This window comes from Mytilus trossulus, chromosome 11 (genome assembly GCF_036588685.1).
Source record: "Mytilus trossulus isolate FHL-02 chromosome 11, PNRI_Mtr1.1.1.hap1, whole genome shotgun sequence".
Lineage (NCBI taxonomy): Eukaryota > Metazoa > Mollusca > Bivalvia > Mytilida > Mytilidae > Mytilus > Mytilus trossulus.
The window spans coordinates 44,893,112-44,913,185 of NC_086383.1; the positions used below are offsets into that span (position 1 = coordinate 44,893,112).

General features: G+C 32.5%; 1 protein-coding gene across 1 annotated transcript; it reads right to left on the reverse strand.

The window, feature by feature from the left end:
* Nucleotides 1-912: 912 nt before the first annotated feature.
* LOC134691164 (glycine, glutamate and proline-rich protein-like) lies at nt 913-15,049 on the reverse strand. The gene is made up of 6 exons (XM_063551468.1): nt 14,828-15,049; nt 14,334-14,396; nt 13,989-14,078; nt 3,520-3,632; nt 2,445-2,610; nt 913-1,092 (listed from the first exon to the last, which is right to left on the reverse strand). Exons 1-6 carry the CDS (start codon nt 14,877-14,879, stop codon nt 956-958), a joined length of 621 nt encoding a protein of 206 aa, XP_063407538.1. The 5' UTR covers nt 14,880-15,049; the 3' UTR covers nt 913-955.
* Nucleotides 15,050-20,074: the final 5,025 nt, after the last annotated feature.

Here is a 20,074-nt window from a genome sequence, read left to right on the forward strand (position 1 = left end):
GGCTTGATATAGGAGTCTAGGGCTGATACCAGGGCCATATGGAAAATGTCATGCAATAATCAATAATTATAGCATTTTTGGTTTCCTATGTTGACATAGTTATTAGCGTTTCTAGTTTTATAAAGAGATCACACAATGCGGACTCCTGCACCCCATGTTTTATTATTTTAATGATCATGTCTATTGTTTTGTTCTCACATTTATGCCAATATAATTTTATTCAATGTGGCTGTCATGAAAGTGAGAGGTTTATCTGGTTTTAAATCAGGTTGAATTCACCAATGTTTGCATTAGGAAATACCTGTACCAAGTCTAGAATATGACAGTTGTTGTCAATTCTGTTGACGGTTGGCATTTGATTGACTCTTAGTTTATAATTTACCTAGGAGTTCGGTATTTTTGTTATTTTACTTTTGAAATGCTTAGATTTTTAATGTTTCATTTCAGCTCTATCGATCTAAAACAAATGTTGACTGTTTTTGTTAAGTTTATTTGTGCGTTTTTTCTTTGGTTGTACTTGTCATCAAAACTGCTCCAAACTATTTAATATCACGCGTTTTCAAGTTTGTGAGTGACACGGACTCTGCATGGGGAAGAGCACATCTTTCAGTTATTAATTCAAAGTTATTCTAAAAATGATGGAAAAGGGGATATTGTGTGTTATTTTATGTGACAGAATCCCTACACGCACTTTAATATATCAATGAAGATGATCAAGGCTTCAGGTTTTCATCAAAAGTTACAGTGATGACCCTATAACCCGGAAGGAGAAAACACACAGATCAAACAAATGCTAGTTTCGGTCGCATCGAGTACCGACATGCATTTCACATACCCTGGAATTCTCTGAATGCATTAGGTAAATATAGGCAATTAGCGGGTATAAAAGATGCTAAATAAATTCAAACAAAATTATTCATTTATTTTTATTTTTAGAGTTTGAAATATTCCAATTCTACCATTGATACCGATTGATTAACCACTGCGCCTGTGCAATTACGTCGTTACTATAATCATTATGTGTAGTTCCAATATCCAATTTATCCCAGGTCCTTACATTGCGTACTCCAAAATTGTATGCTGCCACTCCACCTAGAGAATATGGAATAGACAAAGACGTACACTTAAGATAGATAAAGGGGAAGCTTGATGGTCATGTAAAACTATTTAACAAGACCATCCTGTTTTTCTGTACTAAGGCAAGGTAGCTGGTTGTAATTTGTATATGTTGTACGTCCTATAACATGTTAGCTGTCGGGTGTTGATGGTTACTGTTGTCAACAGTAGTGTCCAGTATTTTTTCAGATCACTGTTTATAAATAATAAAACAGAACACTTAACATAGGTTTCCACTTCTAAACACTTTTCTTTATGAATCCTTTATTTTTAAATACTATAGATGTGGTTTTACAGTGTCGTTATAACATGTAGAGTAAATCATACATTTTTCTTCATACACGTATGAATTGTGTGATACCAAATGTGTCAATATACTTCCATACAGTTCAATATTTCAATGCATAACATTAATTAACAAATGAAAAATGAGAAAAAAATCAAAAAGAACGTGTCGTTGGATTTCTGTCTCGTTGCCCGTTTATCCTGCATTTACTTTAATTGATACACAATTAATAACTTCATTGAATAGAGATCAGGTTTTAATGTGTACATTATTTCTGAATACAAGGTGTAGATTATTTAAAGGTTGCTTTTTTTTTTTTTAATGCAATGTGCATGTCGAAACTGATAGCCTGGAGCATACTAAAATATCGTTTGTGGAATGTGGTTCTATAATAATTGCTGATGGATGACTATAAGTCTCCGAGGACATCATCGATCCTGGAAAGAATTTTTGAAAATAAATATGCAATATGAGTTCAAATTGAAAAAAACAACATCGTTTCATTTGAGGTATTTACCTCCCTAGATAGTTTTTATTCCTCCAATACAGTAAACTATTGCGTGTTGATGAGTGTATAATTTTAAATATAAATGTGATTAAGGATCCGTGTTGAAGGCCGTACATTGACCCATAATGCTTTACTTTTATAAATTGTTATTTGGATGGAGAGTTGTCTCATTGGCACTCTCATCGCATCTATATCTACTTACTACATACTTCTATTGCTTAACGAGATATATTAATTTAGGTATTACGGATATACGAATAAACAGCTCAGTCCGATATACATATATGCATTATATCTGAAATATACAACGTTATCAATTGACATATATAAAATCCGTTTAGTTGTGATAAAACGTGTACGGTTGCTGTTTTTCTTTTGTACGATCGAGTAGTTTGAGTTTCCACTATATGTCTGCTTTTAATTTAATTTTTATCAATATTGAGAAATACTTTAATAGTATGTGGTATTCAGCATTTTTTGTTGACCTTTGATTTATGATGGCTTATAATCAAATACAGTTATTGCTATTAATACCTTGTAGTGCTTGTGCATCCGACCATGATGGTAGTTTATGCTTTACAGCCTCTATGTATGGTACTAAGACATATTTTGTCATGGCGTTGATATGATCACAACTGTACCATAGGTAAGATGTACAGTTTTTGTGGTAAGGGTGTAGCGGGTCCACTCGTACATCGCACTTAAATAAAACTCGCATAATGAATATATGTAGTTGTAAAACTATCACATTATCTCTGAACTAGTATAAATATTTATTAAGGGGCAGGCTAAAGGACGGTTCCGGTTGCAGGAATTTCTCGCTGCATTGAAGACCTTTTGGTGGCCTCCTGCTGTTGTCTGTCATATGGTCGGGTTGTTGTCTCTTTGACACATTCCCCATTTCCATTCTCAATTTAATTATCGACAATAAATTATTATTTTTTGGTAAAAACAAACGTTTTATGTAAGCACATGTCATAAGTACGTTCCTCTTAAAGCTGAATATACGGTATAGGTTTTGTTCAATGCTGATGGCCGTACGGTGATATTTAGTTTCTTATATATCTACGCGTTATTTTGTCTCTAGTGGTTTGTTGTTTCTTTTGCATTCATACCACATCTTCTTATCTGAAAATTTCTGAAAGACTTGTCATAAAATTTCTTAAAGTAATCTAAACATGTATTGCATCGCATTATTCTTCAACCAAGTTTTAGACATTTTTATTCTGGCCGATTATCGTCGATTTAAGATGAATTGTTTTCACGAGAACACCATACAAACTTTACCATCTAATTAAAACGTTAGTATTGTAAACGTTGATGATGATGTTGATTATTGGTGGTTTTACCTCAAGTGGCACATCAAATGCATATTCAGGACGAGAACATGTGAATAGAATGATTGACATGTATGAATGTGAAAATGCGTTGCATTTTATTGACACGTTAGACCGGATGTATAGGGTGCTAGTTCATAACATTTCAATATAAAACGGCACCCTACTCGAACCCATTAGTATGACTCTATGCCCACTAGTCCTTGCGAGACATACTGATTTTTGCAAGTGTATTTTTTACCAGGGTAAGTTAAAATTTACATTTTACATACCTGCATGATGCCATAAGCATGATGATGATCACCCCAACCATTGGTTTTGTACAGCATCTTTCCAGCCCGGGACTCTCTGCTAGCTATACCTGCTATCACAGCTGGATGTATGCCTTCAATGAGGTATATAGAAGGAAGTTGTATTTTATTTCAAACAGTTTTCAAGATTTCAGTTTAAATATCATGTGATACTATACATACACAGCTACTTTTCTATAGGTACTATTTCTGTACTAAAATTATGTAGTACTGGATTTTTACTTTTAATATTTAGTACTACATTTGTATTTCTTAACTTTGAAATTATTGTAATATTTAGGTACTTGTATTTTACAGTACTTGAGTTGTACTTAATATTTTGGTATGATAAAATACCAACAGTGATCACAATAGTCCATGAAAATCATAACTTTAAGAGATTTGAAATAATAAAAAAAACATTCAAAATGTTTAAAATTTAACAGTAGTAACCAAAAATCTGTAGTGCCTTAATTTTAAATACAAATAAATACAAATAAAGAACTGCAAAATACAGGTACCTAAATATTACAATAATTTTAAAGTAACATAATCACAGTGTAGATACTATTCTGTACGCTTTCCGGAAGTCGCGATTTTCGAAGCGAGAACTTTTTGGATCACATTTTAAATTTGTCGGATATACTATATTAAACGGTAAGATGTTCATCTGTACATTACTTAATGATTAGTTCAGCTGACATTGATACTCACAAATGGTTTATAAATAAATTTAGCACATTCATTATTCGTATCTTTGCCTTAATTAAGAGATTTTCAAGTGCATCACTAAGGAAAATCAGTTGGTGAACCTAAAAACAATCTTTTTGCACTCTTACTGTACAAATTAACGTAAAATCCAGACTTAATTTACTAGATAAAGTGTATTTTAAGTGGTGGTAAAAGTTTCAGCTAGATCTTTGAAGCCAGAAATAAGAAAATTACACTTGTTTGAATTTCTCACTGTACGATCAGTCTCGCTTGTATATTTTGAAACTGTATGATCAGTCGTTATTTCACTGTATTCTAGTAGTGATTTCAAAGTTATTTACGATACATTAGAAGATGGCATTTTTCTAAATAACACAAATATATTTTAATAAATTCACATCCTGTAAACTTTTCAAACATGCTTTAGCTTGATAGGGTGTACTCGACTTACTACATTAAGTATAAGGATGTTTGAATGTGGCTGAAATAAGAAGAAGGTTTGTTTGTTTATAGAAGTTTCAGAAATGTCCTCCGTTTTACTTAAAATTGTACAAACACATAGATGTAATTGTTACTATATAAAAATGCATGAATTTACAAACATTCGAGGCCGTACTGTAGCCTATAATTGATCACAGTTCCTTCACTTTGTTTTGGATGTAGATCTGTCTCTTTCACAATCAATTGTACACCACTTTGTAAAGCGATGGTTTATAGTGATAATGAAGTCCGTCTTTCCGTTCGTCCGTTGGACCGGTACAACATATGTTTTGCCGGTTTTGCAAGCGCATCTCCTCATAAACCACTTAATATACATTGGGGTTTCCAAACATTTTTAAATGGAGAGGGGGTCCAATCCAGGACAAAAGAGGATTCCAAATATATGTTCCCATACAAATGCATTGAAAGTTAAAAAAAAAGAGTTTCAAACCGCCGGATCCCAATTTTCTTGAATCCGTCACTGGTATAACTATTAATTATTTTTTTCTCGGATTCCGTATCATAAATATAAAAAATATAAAAAAGAAGATGCGGTATGATTGCCAATGAGACAACAGTTCACAAGAGATCAAAATGACACAGATATTAACAAATATAGGTCACCGTATGGCCTTCAACAATAAGCAAAGCCAATACCACAGAGTCGGCTATAAAAAGCCCCGAAATGACAATGTAAAACAATTCAAACGAGAAAATTAACGGCCTTATTTATATAAAAAAAAAGGAATGTATTTCTTATTTTATTAAAGATATTTTATGGGGTCTCTTTATATAAGATACGGACTTGAACATTGCATTATATGGGGGCACCCATCAGATATTTCCAACCGTGACCTCCAAAACCAATTGTTTAACTTTTCTAAAATTGCTCCATTTGTAATCTATAAATGTACTATGGACCTTCTATTTTGATTATTTTGTAAAAATATTTTTGATGTTTCTCTATCGTAAATACGGACTTTGTCATAACCTTATATTGGGCGTACCTATTTTATATCCACAACTTCCTTCAGACACTTGTCATAGCTTAATGATTTTTTTTTCCAGATTCCTTATCATTTAATTCAATTGTGTACCTCTTATTTTGGTTTTTCGAAAAATCATCAATTTTTTATTTCCATGATATGAACTTTTCCATTGCCTTATTGGGTGGTACCCGCTTACTATACGCAACTTTCAAAAACTTACCATATACTAGTATTAATAAAACTTTCTCATATTCGTTATTAAATGATGCCCCTGTGCACCTATAATTTAGTTTTTCTGGTGGTTTATTTTTTTCCAAAACATGGACTATAGAAGTGGCGGGGTATAATTTCGTTAATTCTTTCCTCAATACCTAAAGTTTTTTAACAAAGCTTTCTCTATCTTTTTTTTTGTCATTTCAAAAGAGACAGGCTTGATGTATGTAATCACCAATTGATCAACGGTAGACGGTGTAAATAGTCTTTGAAAATGTAATGGTTAAACAGATAACTGCAACGACACACTAATACAAAGTCCACAAGCGAATCATGTATTGCTTTTTAGGCATTTGATTTTAAGTAAGACTGACGGAACAAAAATTAATTTGCCGTCTACAAAAATCATCAGAAATATATTTGTATTGTCTGATGAAAGAAATTACACGTTATAGTTCCATGGACACAATCATAATATCACATAGACACGTATATACCTTCAAATTGCCGTTGTTTTTCAGTCAAGGTCGTTAAAAACTTCCATTTGTTTTTGTTTTTTTCTTCAAAATCACGACTGGTCATACAGACAAAAAATCTGAAATCGCTACTAGAATACAGTCAGTTTTAGACTGATCGTACAGTAATTTATTTTGGGATCCTCAAGGAAAGCATATTTTTTTATTTGAAATACGAACATTCTACTTAAATACGGTAGGAATATTCAAACAGTATATATTTTACTGTAAACTGATGCAAATATTCGCAATAAAAGATTATTTGCTTTGTACTACGAGAGCAAAATTGTCAATCGATTTCACTTTTTTCTATGAAGTTGGTGTGATGCACGCGAATATTTTATATTCTACTGTATGTTTTTGTTACAGTTACTCATATTTATGATGTTATACATACATTTAAGATGTGCAAAGCACTTTATAGACATAGGAGTAAACAAATGATGAGAAAAAGCACCAAAACAAAACCGTTCTGTTATGCCAGTTTGAAATCCTCGCTTCGAAAATCGCGACTTCCGGATAGCGTACAGAATAGTATCTACACTGTGATAATAGTAATGAATATTAAAAGTAGATTTCCTGACTACATACTTTTGGTACAGAAATAGTACCAATGAAAAAGTAGCTGTGTATATATAGTATCACATGGTATTTAAACTGAAATCTTGAAAACTGTTTGAAATAGAATACTACACACAACCAAATGAACTGTAGGTGAGCATGCCTGAAAGGAACAGACGTGTTTTGAGGCTCCGATAAAATAATGTGATTTTCACAAGAAAACAGCTTCCATATGTGACTTTAACATGTTTTAGTGCCTTTAGTTTAGTGTGTGTACGACACGGTAATCAACTATATGAATTTTGAATCGCATGTAACTTAATGAACTACGATATGTAAACCGGTATAATGTTCCAATAGAACCATTCGAGTGCACCCTTTAAAAATAAACAAACATTCCGTTGATGGTATAGTCTATGTTACTCGAGCTTCTGTCATTGAAAACCAAACTTGAAATAAAAAAACATTTTTGTCCAACAGTTTAATGCAGGGTGATGAATGCAATACACCTGAGTCCATAAATTTAAAAAAGCGAAGACGTAGAAACTCATCCAGACCATCCCCCCAAAACACACAGATTGCCAAAAAAACAAATCTTATCAGAAGTACTGACTTTGATAGCTGTACTGATAGCATGGCAGCGACCAACCAACAACCCATTGTAAGCATTAGCGATAGTGATATTGCAAAAATAGCTATAGCAGTAAAGCAAATTTGACAGATGATTTCAAAGCCCTTATTGAAGAAAAACAGAGGCCTATTCTATTCGAACTAGCCGAAATAAAACAAAAACAAACTGAATTAGAATTCTCATATGGAGAAGATGTCAAAAACTTTAAAAACCAGATAGACTATCTGAAATTTAAATGTGATGAGCTAGAACAGCACAGCAGGAAGCAGTGTATAAGGCTAAGCGGTGTACCATATACTTATACATATACATATATTATAGAAATCGCCAATAAATTAGGTGTTGAAATGCAGCCAAATGACATACTGATTAGTCATCGTACAGGGAGAGCTAAACCTAGACAGATAATAGCTCGAATACCAAACCATAATTTAAAAAAGAAACTACTGAAGGCGTCCAAACAACTAAAAGACAGACCTTACCTACAAGGTATTTCTATTTATCAAGACCTAACCGTAGCCAGAAGTGGTCTAGCTTACGAAGCACGACAGTTAGTCAGAAGGAAGAAAATCAAGTCAACTTTTGTGGTAGATGGTAAAATATATGTAAATGACTTATCAGAAACTAGACATGTTATCTGGAACGAAATTGAATTCTCCAAGATGTTAAGTGTATGCCATATCGACACAGACATCTCCGATGATGAATCTACACCCGAAAAACAACCTGTATCTGATGGAGTAGTGATGGGAAATGGGGACTGATTGTATCCTAAACGTTTTTGTGTTTAGCAAACCGCTATCTCTATATAAAATATATTACTTGTACTAAATCTCAGTCTGAAATAGTAATTTGAAACTGTTCTGAGAAAAAGAATATTATTTTTCATTTTTGGAATATCTGTAACTGTAATATATGGTCTGTTTGAATGATTTTACTCGAGTTATTGTCAAGGACTGGTTCTCTTTCTACATTTTATTATTTGAATTCGAATATTTTAATACAAGTTGTCTCCTTAGACATATGTTTCTATAAGGCAAAAGGGGGGGAGGGGTAATTGATTGCTTGTTTTTTTTTCTCTTTTCAATGTTATCAAAGATACATCTGCATTTAATACCTTGTCCATACTGATTCAAAAATAAAACTTATTTTTAATTTTATTTTTGTTTTCCAGTGCATTAACTGAAAACATATGAAAAGATCCTTTTTTGGATCTTTATAAGTAAAGTTACATTGGAAGGCCTTAACCAACAACCAAACAAAATTTGTGTATATATGTTTATCTTGTTCTTTTTATTTTATTTTGTTTTATATGCCTGTTCTGTGGTTTGCCATGCTTTATGTCTGTTTGAAATTGTTAATTATATTGTTGAAGCCCCATCCTTGTACCCTATACCATCATTTATTATTTATAACTTTATATGTCTACTGATATGACTACTTATAAAATAAGGGTGGGGTTAAATTATACGAGGTCAACTCGACTTCATCATAAAAAATGTATTGATATGAAAACTGTTGTTCTTGTATTACTTATGCTTCGACATGGTTATTTAGGGATCACAATTGCTCTATTATATACTGTTATTTTTTAATTAGATGAACTTCCCAAAACACCATTTTCAAGTACACGATTAACTACCAAAGTGTGTAAAGACGTATCAAGATTCTTTTTTGTAGAAACTGAGCTTATTTGTTATTTGATATTTCTTGTAGTTTTTATTATATTGCTTTCTGGTGATATTGAAACAAATCCTGGGCCATCATTTGCAAATGATTTTAGCCTAAACGATTCAGTTTCGAATTTAGATATTCGCGATTTGATCACATTTACTTGCATTAATATTCAAAGTGTTAAATCAAAACTTGATATTTTGGAGGCAGAGCTTGGGGATAGAGATATAATTATGTTAACTGAATCTTGGTTAAAGCCGAATATATCCGACAATTCAGTTGCATTATCAAACTTTAAGACTCCTTATCGTAACGACAGAGAAGGTGATAAGCGACGAAAGGATCTAGAAATCTATACACTCGAATGTTTATGGGTTGAAGTAGTAGTTAAGGATTGTAAAATTTTGTTTGGCCTATTTTACAGACCTCCGGATTCACCATATCATATTTGGAATCATATAAATCAGTCAATCGAAAATGCAGTAAACAGCGGTATAAAAAATATTGTGGTCATGGGTGACTTCAACGAAAACTTACTACTGGCAAACCGTAATAATTTAAAAAACATATTATTAGATAATGGTATGCACCAAGCAATTACCGAGCCAACGTTCTATTGTGAGAATTCCTCATCACTCCTCGACCCCCTTATAGTTAATGATATCCATATTCTTGCATATCACGAAGTGAGTGAAAATATTTTAGAAGCAAACACTAGGTTCCATTGTCCAGTAAGTGGAATACTTAATTTGCACAAACCGAAATACACCCAATTTAAACGTAAGGTTTGGGACTTTGAAAAAGGGGACTACGACCGCTACTGCGATGAGTTAAGACAAGTTGACTGGGACACATTACTTGATACAAATTTAAATAATGCAGTCTCCATTGTTACACAAAAAAAATCTAGATGCTGCTAACAAGCATATACCAAGTAAACTAATTGTTGTTCGCACGAAAGATCCTCCTTGGATGACGTCATTTATAAGGAGACAAATTCGTAAACGGAAACGTTCGCACAAAAAAGCAAAAAAATACAATACTGCTGAGTCTTGGGCAAACTTTAAGAAAATTAGGAATGAATGCGTAAACTTGATTAAACTAGCAAAAACCCATTATTTTGAAAAACAATGTGAATCATTACATTCAAACGTAGATTCCATTAAGAATTGGTGGAAAAAATTGCGCAACCTGGCTGGATTTCCTTCTAAATCCTCAGACTACCCCCCTATTTTATTAAATGATATCTACTTAGACGATAATAAGGATAAAGCAAATGCATTTAATCGTTATTTTTGTGATCAATCTAGTGTTGATGACTCATCTGCAAATATCCCAGAACTAAATTTAGATGAAATCATACATACATTAGATAATATAATTATAACGCAAGAGGAAGTTTATGACCAACTTCTCTTGTTAGGTGTGTCAAAGGCAACAGGCCCCGATAGCATTAGTCCAAGATTTCTTGAATATGCTGCTTTAGAATTAAGCTATCCCTTGGCTCTGTTGTTCAATAAATCACTTCAATTATGCACTTATCCGTATGAATGGAAAATAGCAAATGTGATACCAGTTTTTAAGAGTGGTTCTCAAGAACTTTTATCAAACTATAGACCAATCTCTCTGTTATCTATTATTGGTAAAACGATGGAAAAATGTGTTTTTAAATATTTATTTAATTTTCTTTCTTGTTATAAAATTATTACAAACTTGCAATCAGGTTTTATGACTGGAGATAGTACTGTTAATCAACTTATTTATATTACAAACGATATCGCTAGAGCCCTTGATTTTGGAAAGGAAATAAGAGTTGTGTTTTGTGATATCAGTAAAGCGTTTGACCGGGTCTGGCATGAAGGCCTCCTTCATAAACTAGAAAAATATGGAATAAGAGGGGACTTACTAAAATGGTTTAAAAGTTATTTATCTGAAAGAAGACAAAGAGTTGTCATAGGAGGCCAAACCTCTGACGTGTACAGCATTAAGGCAGTTGTCCCCCAGGGCTCAATTTTAGGCCCTGTATTATTTTTATTATTCATAAACGATATTGTATGTGACATATCATGCAACATCAGACTTTTTGCTGACGATACGTCAGTATATATAGTTGTTGAGGACGAGTATGCTACATCTGAATTAATGAATTCTGATATAGAAAAAATTCACCAATGGTCTCAAAAATGGCTTGTTAATTTTAATCCAAGAAAAACTGAAACCATGACCATATCTAGAAAAAAAGCAAAACCCCATAATCCATCAATATATATGAATGATGCACTGATACAAGAGGTTGAAGAACATAAACACTTAGGGTTAATTTTTCAAGAAAACGGTTGTTGGGAAAGTCATGTAAATTATATTATTGATAAAGCTACGCCTCGCTTAAATCTTATGAGGAGTTTAAAGTTTAAACTATCGCGTAACAATTTACAAGTTATATATATCAGTTTTATCAGGCCTATTCTTGAATATGCGGATACTGTGTGGGATAATATACCAATTTATTTAAAGGACAAACCAGAGAGCATTCAAATAGAAGCGGCTCGTATAGTCACAGGTGCCACTAAGCTTTGCTCTAAATCTAATCTTTATAATGATACTGGTTGGGTATCTCTGAGTGAAAGAAGATCCAGACATAAAATTATTAAATTTCACGAAATTTTTCATGATCAAGCTCCTAATTATCTTTGTAGTCTCGTACCTCAACAACTATATCAAGTCTATAACTATAATACTAGAAGTGCATCTAATGTCCAAAATTTGAACTGTAGAACTACCTTTTATCAAAATTCTTTCCTACCATCTGTTATTCGTGAATGGAACAGGCTTCCACAAGATGTTAGATGTAATCCATCAAAATTTACACTTAAAAATTACATAAATTGAGATGCGAAGAAAGTCCCTACATATTATTATACTGGTTGTAGAAAAGGCCAAATACTTCATGCCAGACTCCGGTTGAATTGTAGTGGCTTAAATGAGCACCTATTCCAGAAAAATATTGTTCTTTCCAGCCTATGTAATTGTGGGCAAGTTGAGAGCAGCAAACACTATTTGCTAGAATGTCATAATTATAGACTCATCAGGGCACAAACCATTTCTACACTACCAATATATAATGTACAAACATTAGTATCAGGTAGTGAACTCATCAGTGATGAGGAAAACGAAAATATTTTTAAAGTTGTACAAAGATTTATTTTAGAAACAGGGAGATTTGGTCCATAACAATTATCTTTATATCGATGTCGATTTAAATGTTGAAACTTTGATTTAATGTTACCCTTTTTTTGGAACATTTACATATATCTCATATACATGAACCATAATTATGATAAAAAGAGTTGATCACATTTTTCGATCAAACTGACTTCTGAGTAACGGGCAAACCACAGAATAAACATGTTAAATGTGAATTGAAAATTAGATTATACGAGTTTCTCATATACTATGTTCCTAATTTTGTCATTTCTTTTAAAGGGAGACGGATTTATATAAGTTTTTCTTGTTTCCGAATCCCTGTATTTATATTGTATTATTATATTTCATGCACTTTTTTTGAATAAATATTGTTTAAACTAAATGAAGTGGAACGCATTTTGCGCTCATTTCTCGATTTTGCAATGAAACATTTGTTATCAATGACTCGATGAATATCATGAATAACAATAAACTATTCAAATAGTTCTGAATGAGGTTCAGCAGTATAGAAAATAAAGGATAACCCACACTACGAAAGAAAATTAAAGAACATAGTAAAGTAAAGACCCCTATCCAGACCATGTATATCTAGATTGAGTGTTGTTTGGGTACCTTCTATTGGTAAATACTAAATACACATGCATGCAAAGGACGAGAACTAACCATAACAAATAGACTAGACTAGTCATGTAAAAGAGGACTTTTGGAATGAAGGTTTGGGATATTTGGACTACCCCTTGAAAATGAAGATACATTGGATAATTGGATAGGGCAAGCTATTTAGTGGCAACAGGCGGACCCCTGAAAGAGTTTTTGCAATGGTTCTTAATATTTTCATAGGACGATACTTTGTATATCCCGTACGCCCCATTTCGGCAAAGGTCCGTACTTCTATTCCCCAGTATTTGCGGTTGTGTCTAGATGAGTTATTGTCCTGTGTAGCGCTTTCTATTTTCATGACTATATATATAGTGGACATAACGACTGTCCTTCGAAATGGAACAAGCAACGAGAACGATAAGTCGATATGTTGTATAAAGATGGTAGGGGGGAATCTGAAAAGCTGATGAGCAAAAGTCCATTTAAACGTCAGGTTTCTTGATTTTTAGTTTTAGCCTTAAAGGCTGCTTGACAATGTACATATTTCATAGGTTCTTGTTTACGTTTTTACATTCGGAATAAATCTTTTATGTTTCATACTGTTTGTCGACATGCATATTAAATTTCATATCAACAGTCCATAATCTCCTGACATAATTACATTCAACACTAAAACATAGGCATCGTTTATTCTTGCATTAGTGAATTCATTGTATACTATATGAAACTAATCATTTGAAGCAGCTTCAATGTGAATACGACCAGATGACTAGTTCAATTTGCTCAAATACCTTACAAAAATTAAACAAAAAAGGATATAAAAAACTCATTTAATGGACAATTACACCATGCATTCAATTGAATATGACTCACAGTTATTAGCTGCTGCTTTCAGATAACATGACTTTCGTTTATCTATTTCAGATATATCCTGGTCAATGGCGAGATGGGATGCTGCCATTCCTGCAATACAAAGTGAAATACAATTAAAGGTAAAAATAATCTACATAAAAAGTCAACAAAGTCTAGAGATTTACTATCTATCAATTAATAAATGTGATGATTGTTGGAGAGGACATGAACATGAACATTTTTAAATTAAAAGTCCATGTTCAAATATTTTCCACTGAACGTTTAGTTAATACAATACGTCTCCGCATCATTTATCACTGACTTTTAGCATGTAGAAAGGTTTGTGATATTTTACAAGATACTTACCACCATACTTAGGAGCCATGCCTTTAGGATGTAGGGCAGACACGTTTCCATGACAATTATAATCTGAAACAGAAACAGAAAATCATGGCCGTTAATTATCCTGTATTCACTCCAGTATATAAACACTTATTTACTGTTAGTTTTTAACAAACAGTGGATTTAACTTAGTTAAGAAAAGAATTAAATCAAAGATTATTAAAGTTTACTGTTTGATATAGTCGATGACTTCAAAGAATTACATTTAAGTAAGCTTTTTGATGAAAACTATGTAGTCCAATAAACATATAAAAATACATGCTTTAAACGACTATCAATACATAACATCTCAGAGGCGGATTAAGAGGGGGCCCAGGGGGCCCGGGCCCCCCTTTTTTGGAAAAAAAATTGGTTGCTTATATAGGGAATCACTGAAGCGTGACTGGAGCGGGCCCCCATCTTAGATCAGTCAGTGGGCCCCCACTTATGAAAAATCCTGGATCCGCCACTGCACCTACCTATAGCTTCAACTGATACCAATACAGCAAGAACTAACACAAACACTTCCATTGAAAATTATCTTCTGAGGATAATCAGCCGAATTGAGAACAACTAATGTTTATCAAATGTATGTGTAACCTTTGATGAAGGAAGCGATGATGAATATATCCGCCAAAAGAAATCTTGATGTTAGTTTTGAGACATGGAATTTTAATGTAACTTCCGCATTTTGTCGTATAAAATCACGTGTTAAATCATTCAATACAAACAAGGAAGTTTCTATTTCTATTTTTAAATTTTGGTATTTAGATTCACATTGAAACTTAAAAATAGAATTCTTTCTAACCGCAAAGGCATTAAATAATACGCTATAAAATGAAATACGTCATATAACACATGAAATAACAGTTCAACAATAATCATTTTGATAAATATAAGTTACTAATGAATATTTAAGTAAAACTTTCAAACAGACAGCCTACAATTTCGTTTAAATTTATATTTTTAATATTTTAGCACTTGTTCCGCCTTTTTAGAAATACCGTTTAAATTGTGAATTTGGTCCTATGATTTTTTTTGTTATTACCTTTAAGGCAATATACAAAGAATAAATACTGCTAATCTTGAATCATAGGAAATTCACATAGAATTAACACGACACGAAGAACAAATATTCGCAATAAGAATTCGGTGTGTCGGTAAATTGATAATATACATGTAATATCTTGAAAACCTGGACTTCCAATGCTACCGGAGGCATGCATCACCTTTATTTAACAATTACCTGCTATTATGAAACATTTTTTTTAAAATAAAACAAGTATGGACACAGACGCAAATTGTCAGTGGGTTAAAGGTCGTTACAAATGTATTGAAAGCTAGACTGGAAATGTGTATTAACAAATTGAGTTGATGTGTACATGTCTTCATTCAAAGGCATTGACTGATAAAAAAGGGGGCTTCAACTTCCACCCCTCTCTATGAATTAGTTGTTTGAGTGTTTGAATATGGAGTTTGTTAATAAATAGCTGCACTCTAAGCGCATGATATGTCTTGATTCCTTTAAAGCTTGCTTAAAGGTTGAACTATTTTGTTTTGTACAATTATTAGTCTATTTGTTTTCTCATTTCATTTGTTTTATATTTGTCATTTTAAGGTCTTTTATAGCTGACTGTGCTGTATGAGCTTTTGTCATTGTTGAAGGCTATTTGGGGACCTGTAGTTGTTAATCTTGTTTTAAATTTTGGAATGTAGCTGAAGTCAACAGACATAGACAATTCACCCAAGTTTTATAAAATGATGTGGAAGTGTTTATGTGAATAATAAAGATGGGAAATAAGGAAAGTGTCAAAGTGACAACAACCCAACCATAGAGTAGACAACAGCTGAAGGCCTCCAATGGGTTTTCAATGTAGCCAGAAACTCCTGCACTTATAGGTGTCCAAAAACTATAAAATCCCTTATTATTTTTTAGCATATATAAAAATTCATAACACAGAAATGTATAATCTGAAATTTATTACAATCAAAAGGGACCTTAGGTCAATAGTGTAAACAATTCCCCAAAGTTTAATTAAAGGTGATGGATGCATTTTTATGTTCTTGTTCAAAATTGGAAAATTCTTTCTTTTTTAAGGATAAAATCTCTCTTCATAACATGGAAATGAAAATTCTAAAATTTATAAAGTCGATGTGGAGCTACATGTAATGTCAATAGATATAAACATTTCAACAAAGTTTCTTGAGAGTAGGGGGAAGAGTTTTCTAGTTATTGTCTGAAGTGTGGATGATGGACTGATAGACAACAGTATACTATAATATGTTGTGTGTGAGGCATTGGTATAATGAAATGGTTTTGAATGAATTATGATTAGAAACTGTTTAATGCAGTTATTGAGGGAACGACAGTGAAGAAATTGCTGCGATCAATGCGTTTGAATCCTAAGAATTCAATTTTTGTTGAAATGAAACAAAGTTCAATTTTTGGCCCTTTGGATCTTAATGTAGACCAATTTGAAAACGGGACAATCCTGTGCAATTGAATATTTCTGGCTATTGGCAATACTGTGCAATTGAAAATTTCTTGCTATTGCGCAATATTGTGCAATTAGATATTTCTTGCTATTGTGCAATACTGTGCAATTAAAAATTTCTTGATATTGCACAATACTGTGCAATTGGAGATTTCTTGCTAGTGTGCAATACTGTGCAATTGAACATTTCTTGCTATTGAACAATACTGTGCAATTGAAGATTTCTTGCTATTGCAGAATACTGCGCAATTGAAAATTTCTTGCTATTGCACAATACTTAGTATAATAATTTTTGACCCCGATTTGGACCAACTTGAAAACTGGGCCCATAATCAAAAATCTAAGTACATGTTAAGACTCACCATATCAAAGAACCCCAAGAATTCAATTTCTATTAAAATCAAGCTTATTTTAATTTTGGACCCTTTGGACTTTAATGTAGACCAATTAGAAAACAGGACCTAAAATTAAGAATTTGGACATGGTTAGATTTGGCATATCAAAGAAGCACAATACCGTAATTCATTTTTTTGATGAAATCAAACAAAGTTTAATTTTGGCCCCTTATTCCTTGGGACCAAAACTCCAAAATTAATCCAAACCTTCCTTTTGTGGTCATAAACCTTTATAGATTTCTATTAACTTATACTCAAGTTATTGTTCAAAAACCAAGAAAAATGCTTATTTGGGGCCTGTTTTTGGCCCCTAAATCCTACACTGTTGGAATTAAAATTACCAAAATCTATCCCAACCCTCCTTATGTGGCCATAGACCTTCTGTTTACCAATACTTAAGTTATAGAGCAAAACCAAGAACAATGCTAATTTGGCCCCTTATTCCTAAACTGTTGAGACCAAATTGGCAAAATACCCCAAATCAATCCCACCCTTCCTTTCATGGTCATAAATCTTGTCTAAATTTCATATATTTCTATTTTACTTTTACTGAAGTTAGAGTGCGAAAACCGAATGTCTTCGGATGAAGACGATGATGCTAACGTGATACCAATGTACAACCAAAAAGTTTTCAATTTTTGCGGTTGTATAAAAATGATCTCAAATCAAATTTTTAATGGAGTTTGCAACAGTAATTATTCAACTACTCATTTTAATACATCATAAAGTATTAAAGTTTAAATGTCATACAGTCATGGTGATGATGCCTCCGCTAGCATATAACGTTATAAAGGTACATAAATCAAGAACTGTAAAAGTGAAGCTGCTAAAAATTGAACTTAAACCGAGTTTAGAGGTACCGGTAATAAGCATTGTATACACATTTCACTAAATTTAGTTGAGACAAACTTGAGAAATTTTTCCATTTGTGAAAGGGGATAACCCTAGAATGATAATCAAAGTGCTTGTAATCACTGAATGGCTATTAAAGACTGCTTAAATTTATCAGTTGGTAGTAAAGTGAATTTTGCATTGTATATTGTATATATAGCATTATTTTAATTCGATTCAACTTCTATTCTGGACAGAGAAAGATAACTCTAATTTTCAAAGAAGATTTCATAAAGCAATGGTTTTAGGTAATATTAATTCAACAACCATTCTGGACAAAGAAAGATAACTCCAATTTATTGTCTTGAATCTACAAAAATGTTTATTTTGGGCCCTCAATTCCTCTACTGTTTGCCCCATAACCCATAAAATAGACCCCAAACTTCTACTTATGGTATTAAATATTATGGTACAGTTTCAGAACAACTGAAATACTTATACACAACTTTTTGTACTGACACAAGATTATATGTGTATTGGGCACCTTTGGAACCCTTATTCATAAACCTTAGGGACTATATATATATATCCGCCCCAAAACAATCCCAAGCTTCCTTTTATGATTATAAATATTATGTTATAATTTAATGGCTTCCTTTTTACTTATACTGAAGTTATTATCTGGAAACCATCCGTCTTGGGAAGACAACGACAGGATACCTACATGTATTTCAACTGCAAAAATTTCTGTGGTTGTATAAAAATTTCAAATATGTACAATGAAATATAGTTTTAGAAATTGATAAGCCTAGATAGGCCTTATAATTTTTCCCCACATAGTTGAAGGACCATTTACACTCAGGACCGAGTCATAAGTAGACAGTACAGTCTACAGATGTATTAAAACAACCTAGCATCATATTGCTAGTAGTGGGAGTAGCATTCTTGTTCTTTTTTTTTTTATAATATGTTTGGTTCAAATCAAAATTGAATGCTTTTATCTCCCTAATACTTACATTGTAAATAGAGGTGGTACTACTTTGACAAATCCTTGTACATGAGAGTTTTCTGTCAAATCTTTATTTCACAAAGAATGAATTGCATAACAATGAACAGAGCTCAAAGCAAAGTACTTTAATAATACACTTAGACAAAGAGCTAAATCCAGTGATATACTTTGTACTACAGGTCCTTCATTAACATCCATTGACCAAAACCATATCTCAACAACATTCCATACTACATGGTTGGATTTGGAAGTCCTGAAAAAGACATGATTTTTTTTTAACATATTTTAAGTATATATACACAGGTTTAAACTTTCTTGTTGTATAATTATTCCGTATCTATATACATTCCGTATCTATATATATATAGCTAGAAACTATCAATTTGCTTAATGCACATATTGATAATCATATATGTTGAGTGTACCTCTGTTGGAAATAAGAACACACAAACCTCCACCTAGTTTTAGTCAATGGACAAAACATTCATAACTATAAAATATTATAGATCTAAGACTTGTTAGTGTCTATTTACCATTGCCACTGAATCAGTGATATATGTATTGTACACATAATTATATACATGCAAGACTAAAATTATAAAGTACATGTCATGTTTGTATATAAGACTAAAACTGACATTCAGTCTTTACAACATCTTCATTCCCAAAGTCATTTTCAAATCTGACTTCATGGTGAAATAAGATTCCATATCTACAACCAATTAGAAGGAAAAATCCCTCTGATAGACTAGCATTTAAATCCGATTTCTAAAATGGAAGCTAGGACACCTTGGAACTTAGAACTAAAAAATATCGAACAATATATCTGATATATTTCAAATGCATGTACACTTGTACATGAAATAATATAAATCTCTAAAATTCACCATATTGTTCCCTATTCCATCTTCTGTTAGATACTGTATATCCAGTGGCGGATCCAGAAATTTTCTTAAGTGGGGGCCCACTGACTGACCTAAGAGGGGGCTTGCTCAA

Bases quoted from the DNA above. Each gene is read 5' to 3' on its own strand.
- LOC134691164 (XM_063551468.1), bottom strand. From the start codon at position 14,879: ATGGAAGTGTTTGTGTTAGTTCTTGCTGTATTGGTATCAGTTGAAGCT. The intron at 3,633-13,988 runs GTGAGTCATATT...ACCTCATTGAAG, and splicing joins GAAAGCAGCAGCTAATAACT to GCATACATCCAGCTGTGATA. The intron at 1,093-2,444 runs GTATTAATAGCA...CATATTCTCTAG, and splicing joins GGATGCACAAGCACTACAAG to GTGGAGTGGCAGCATACAAT.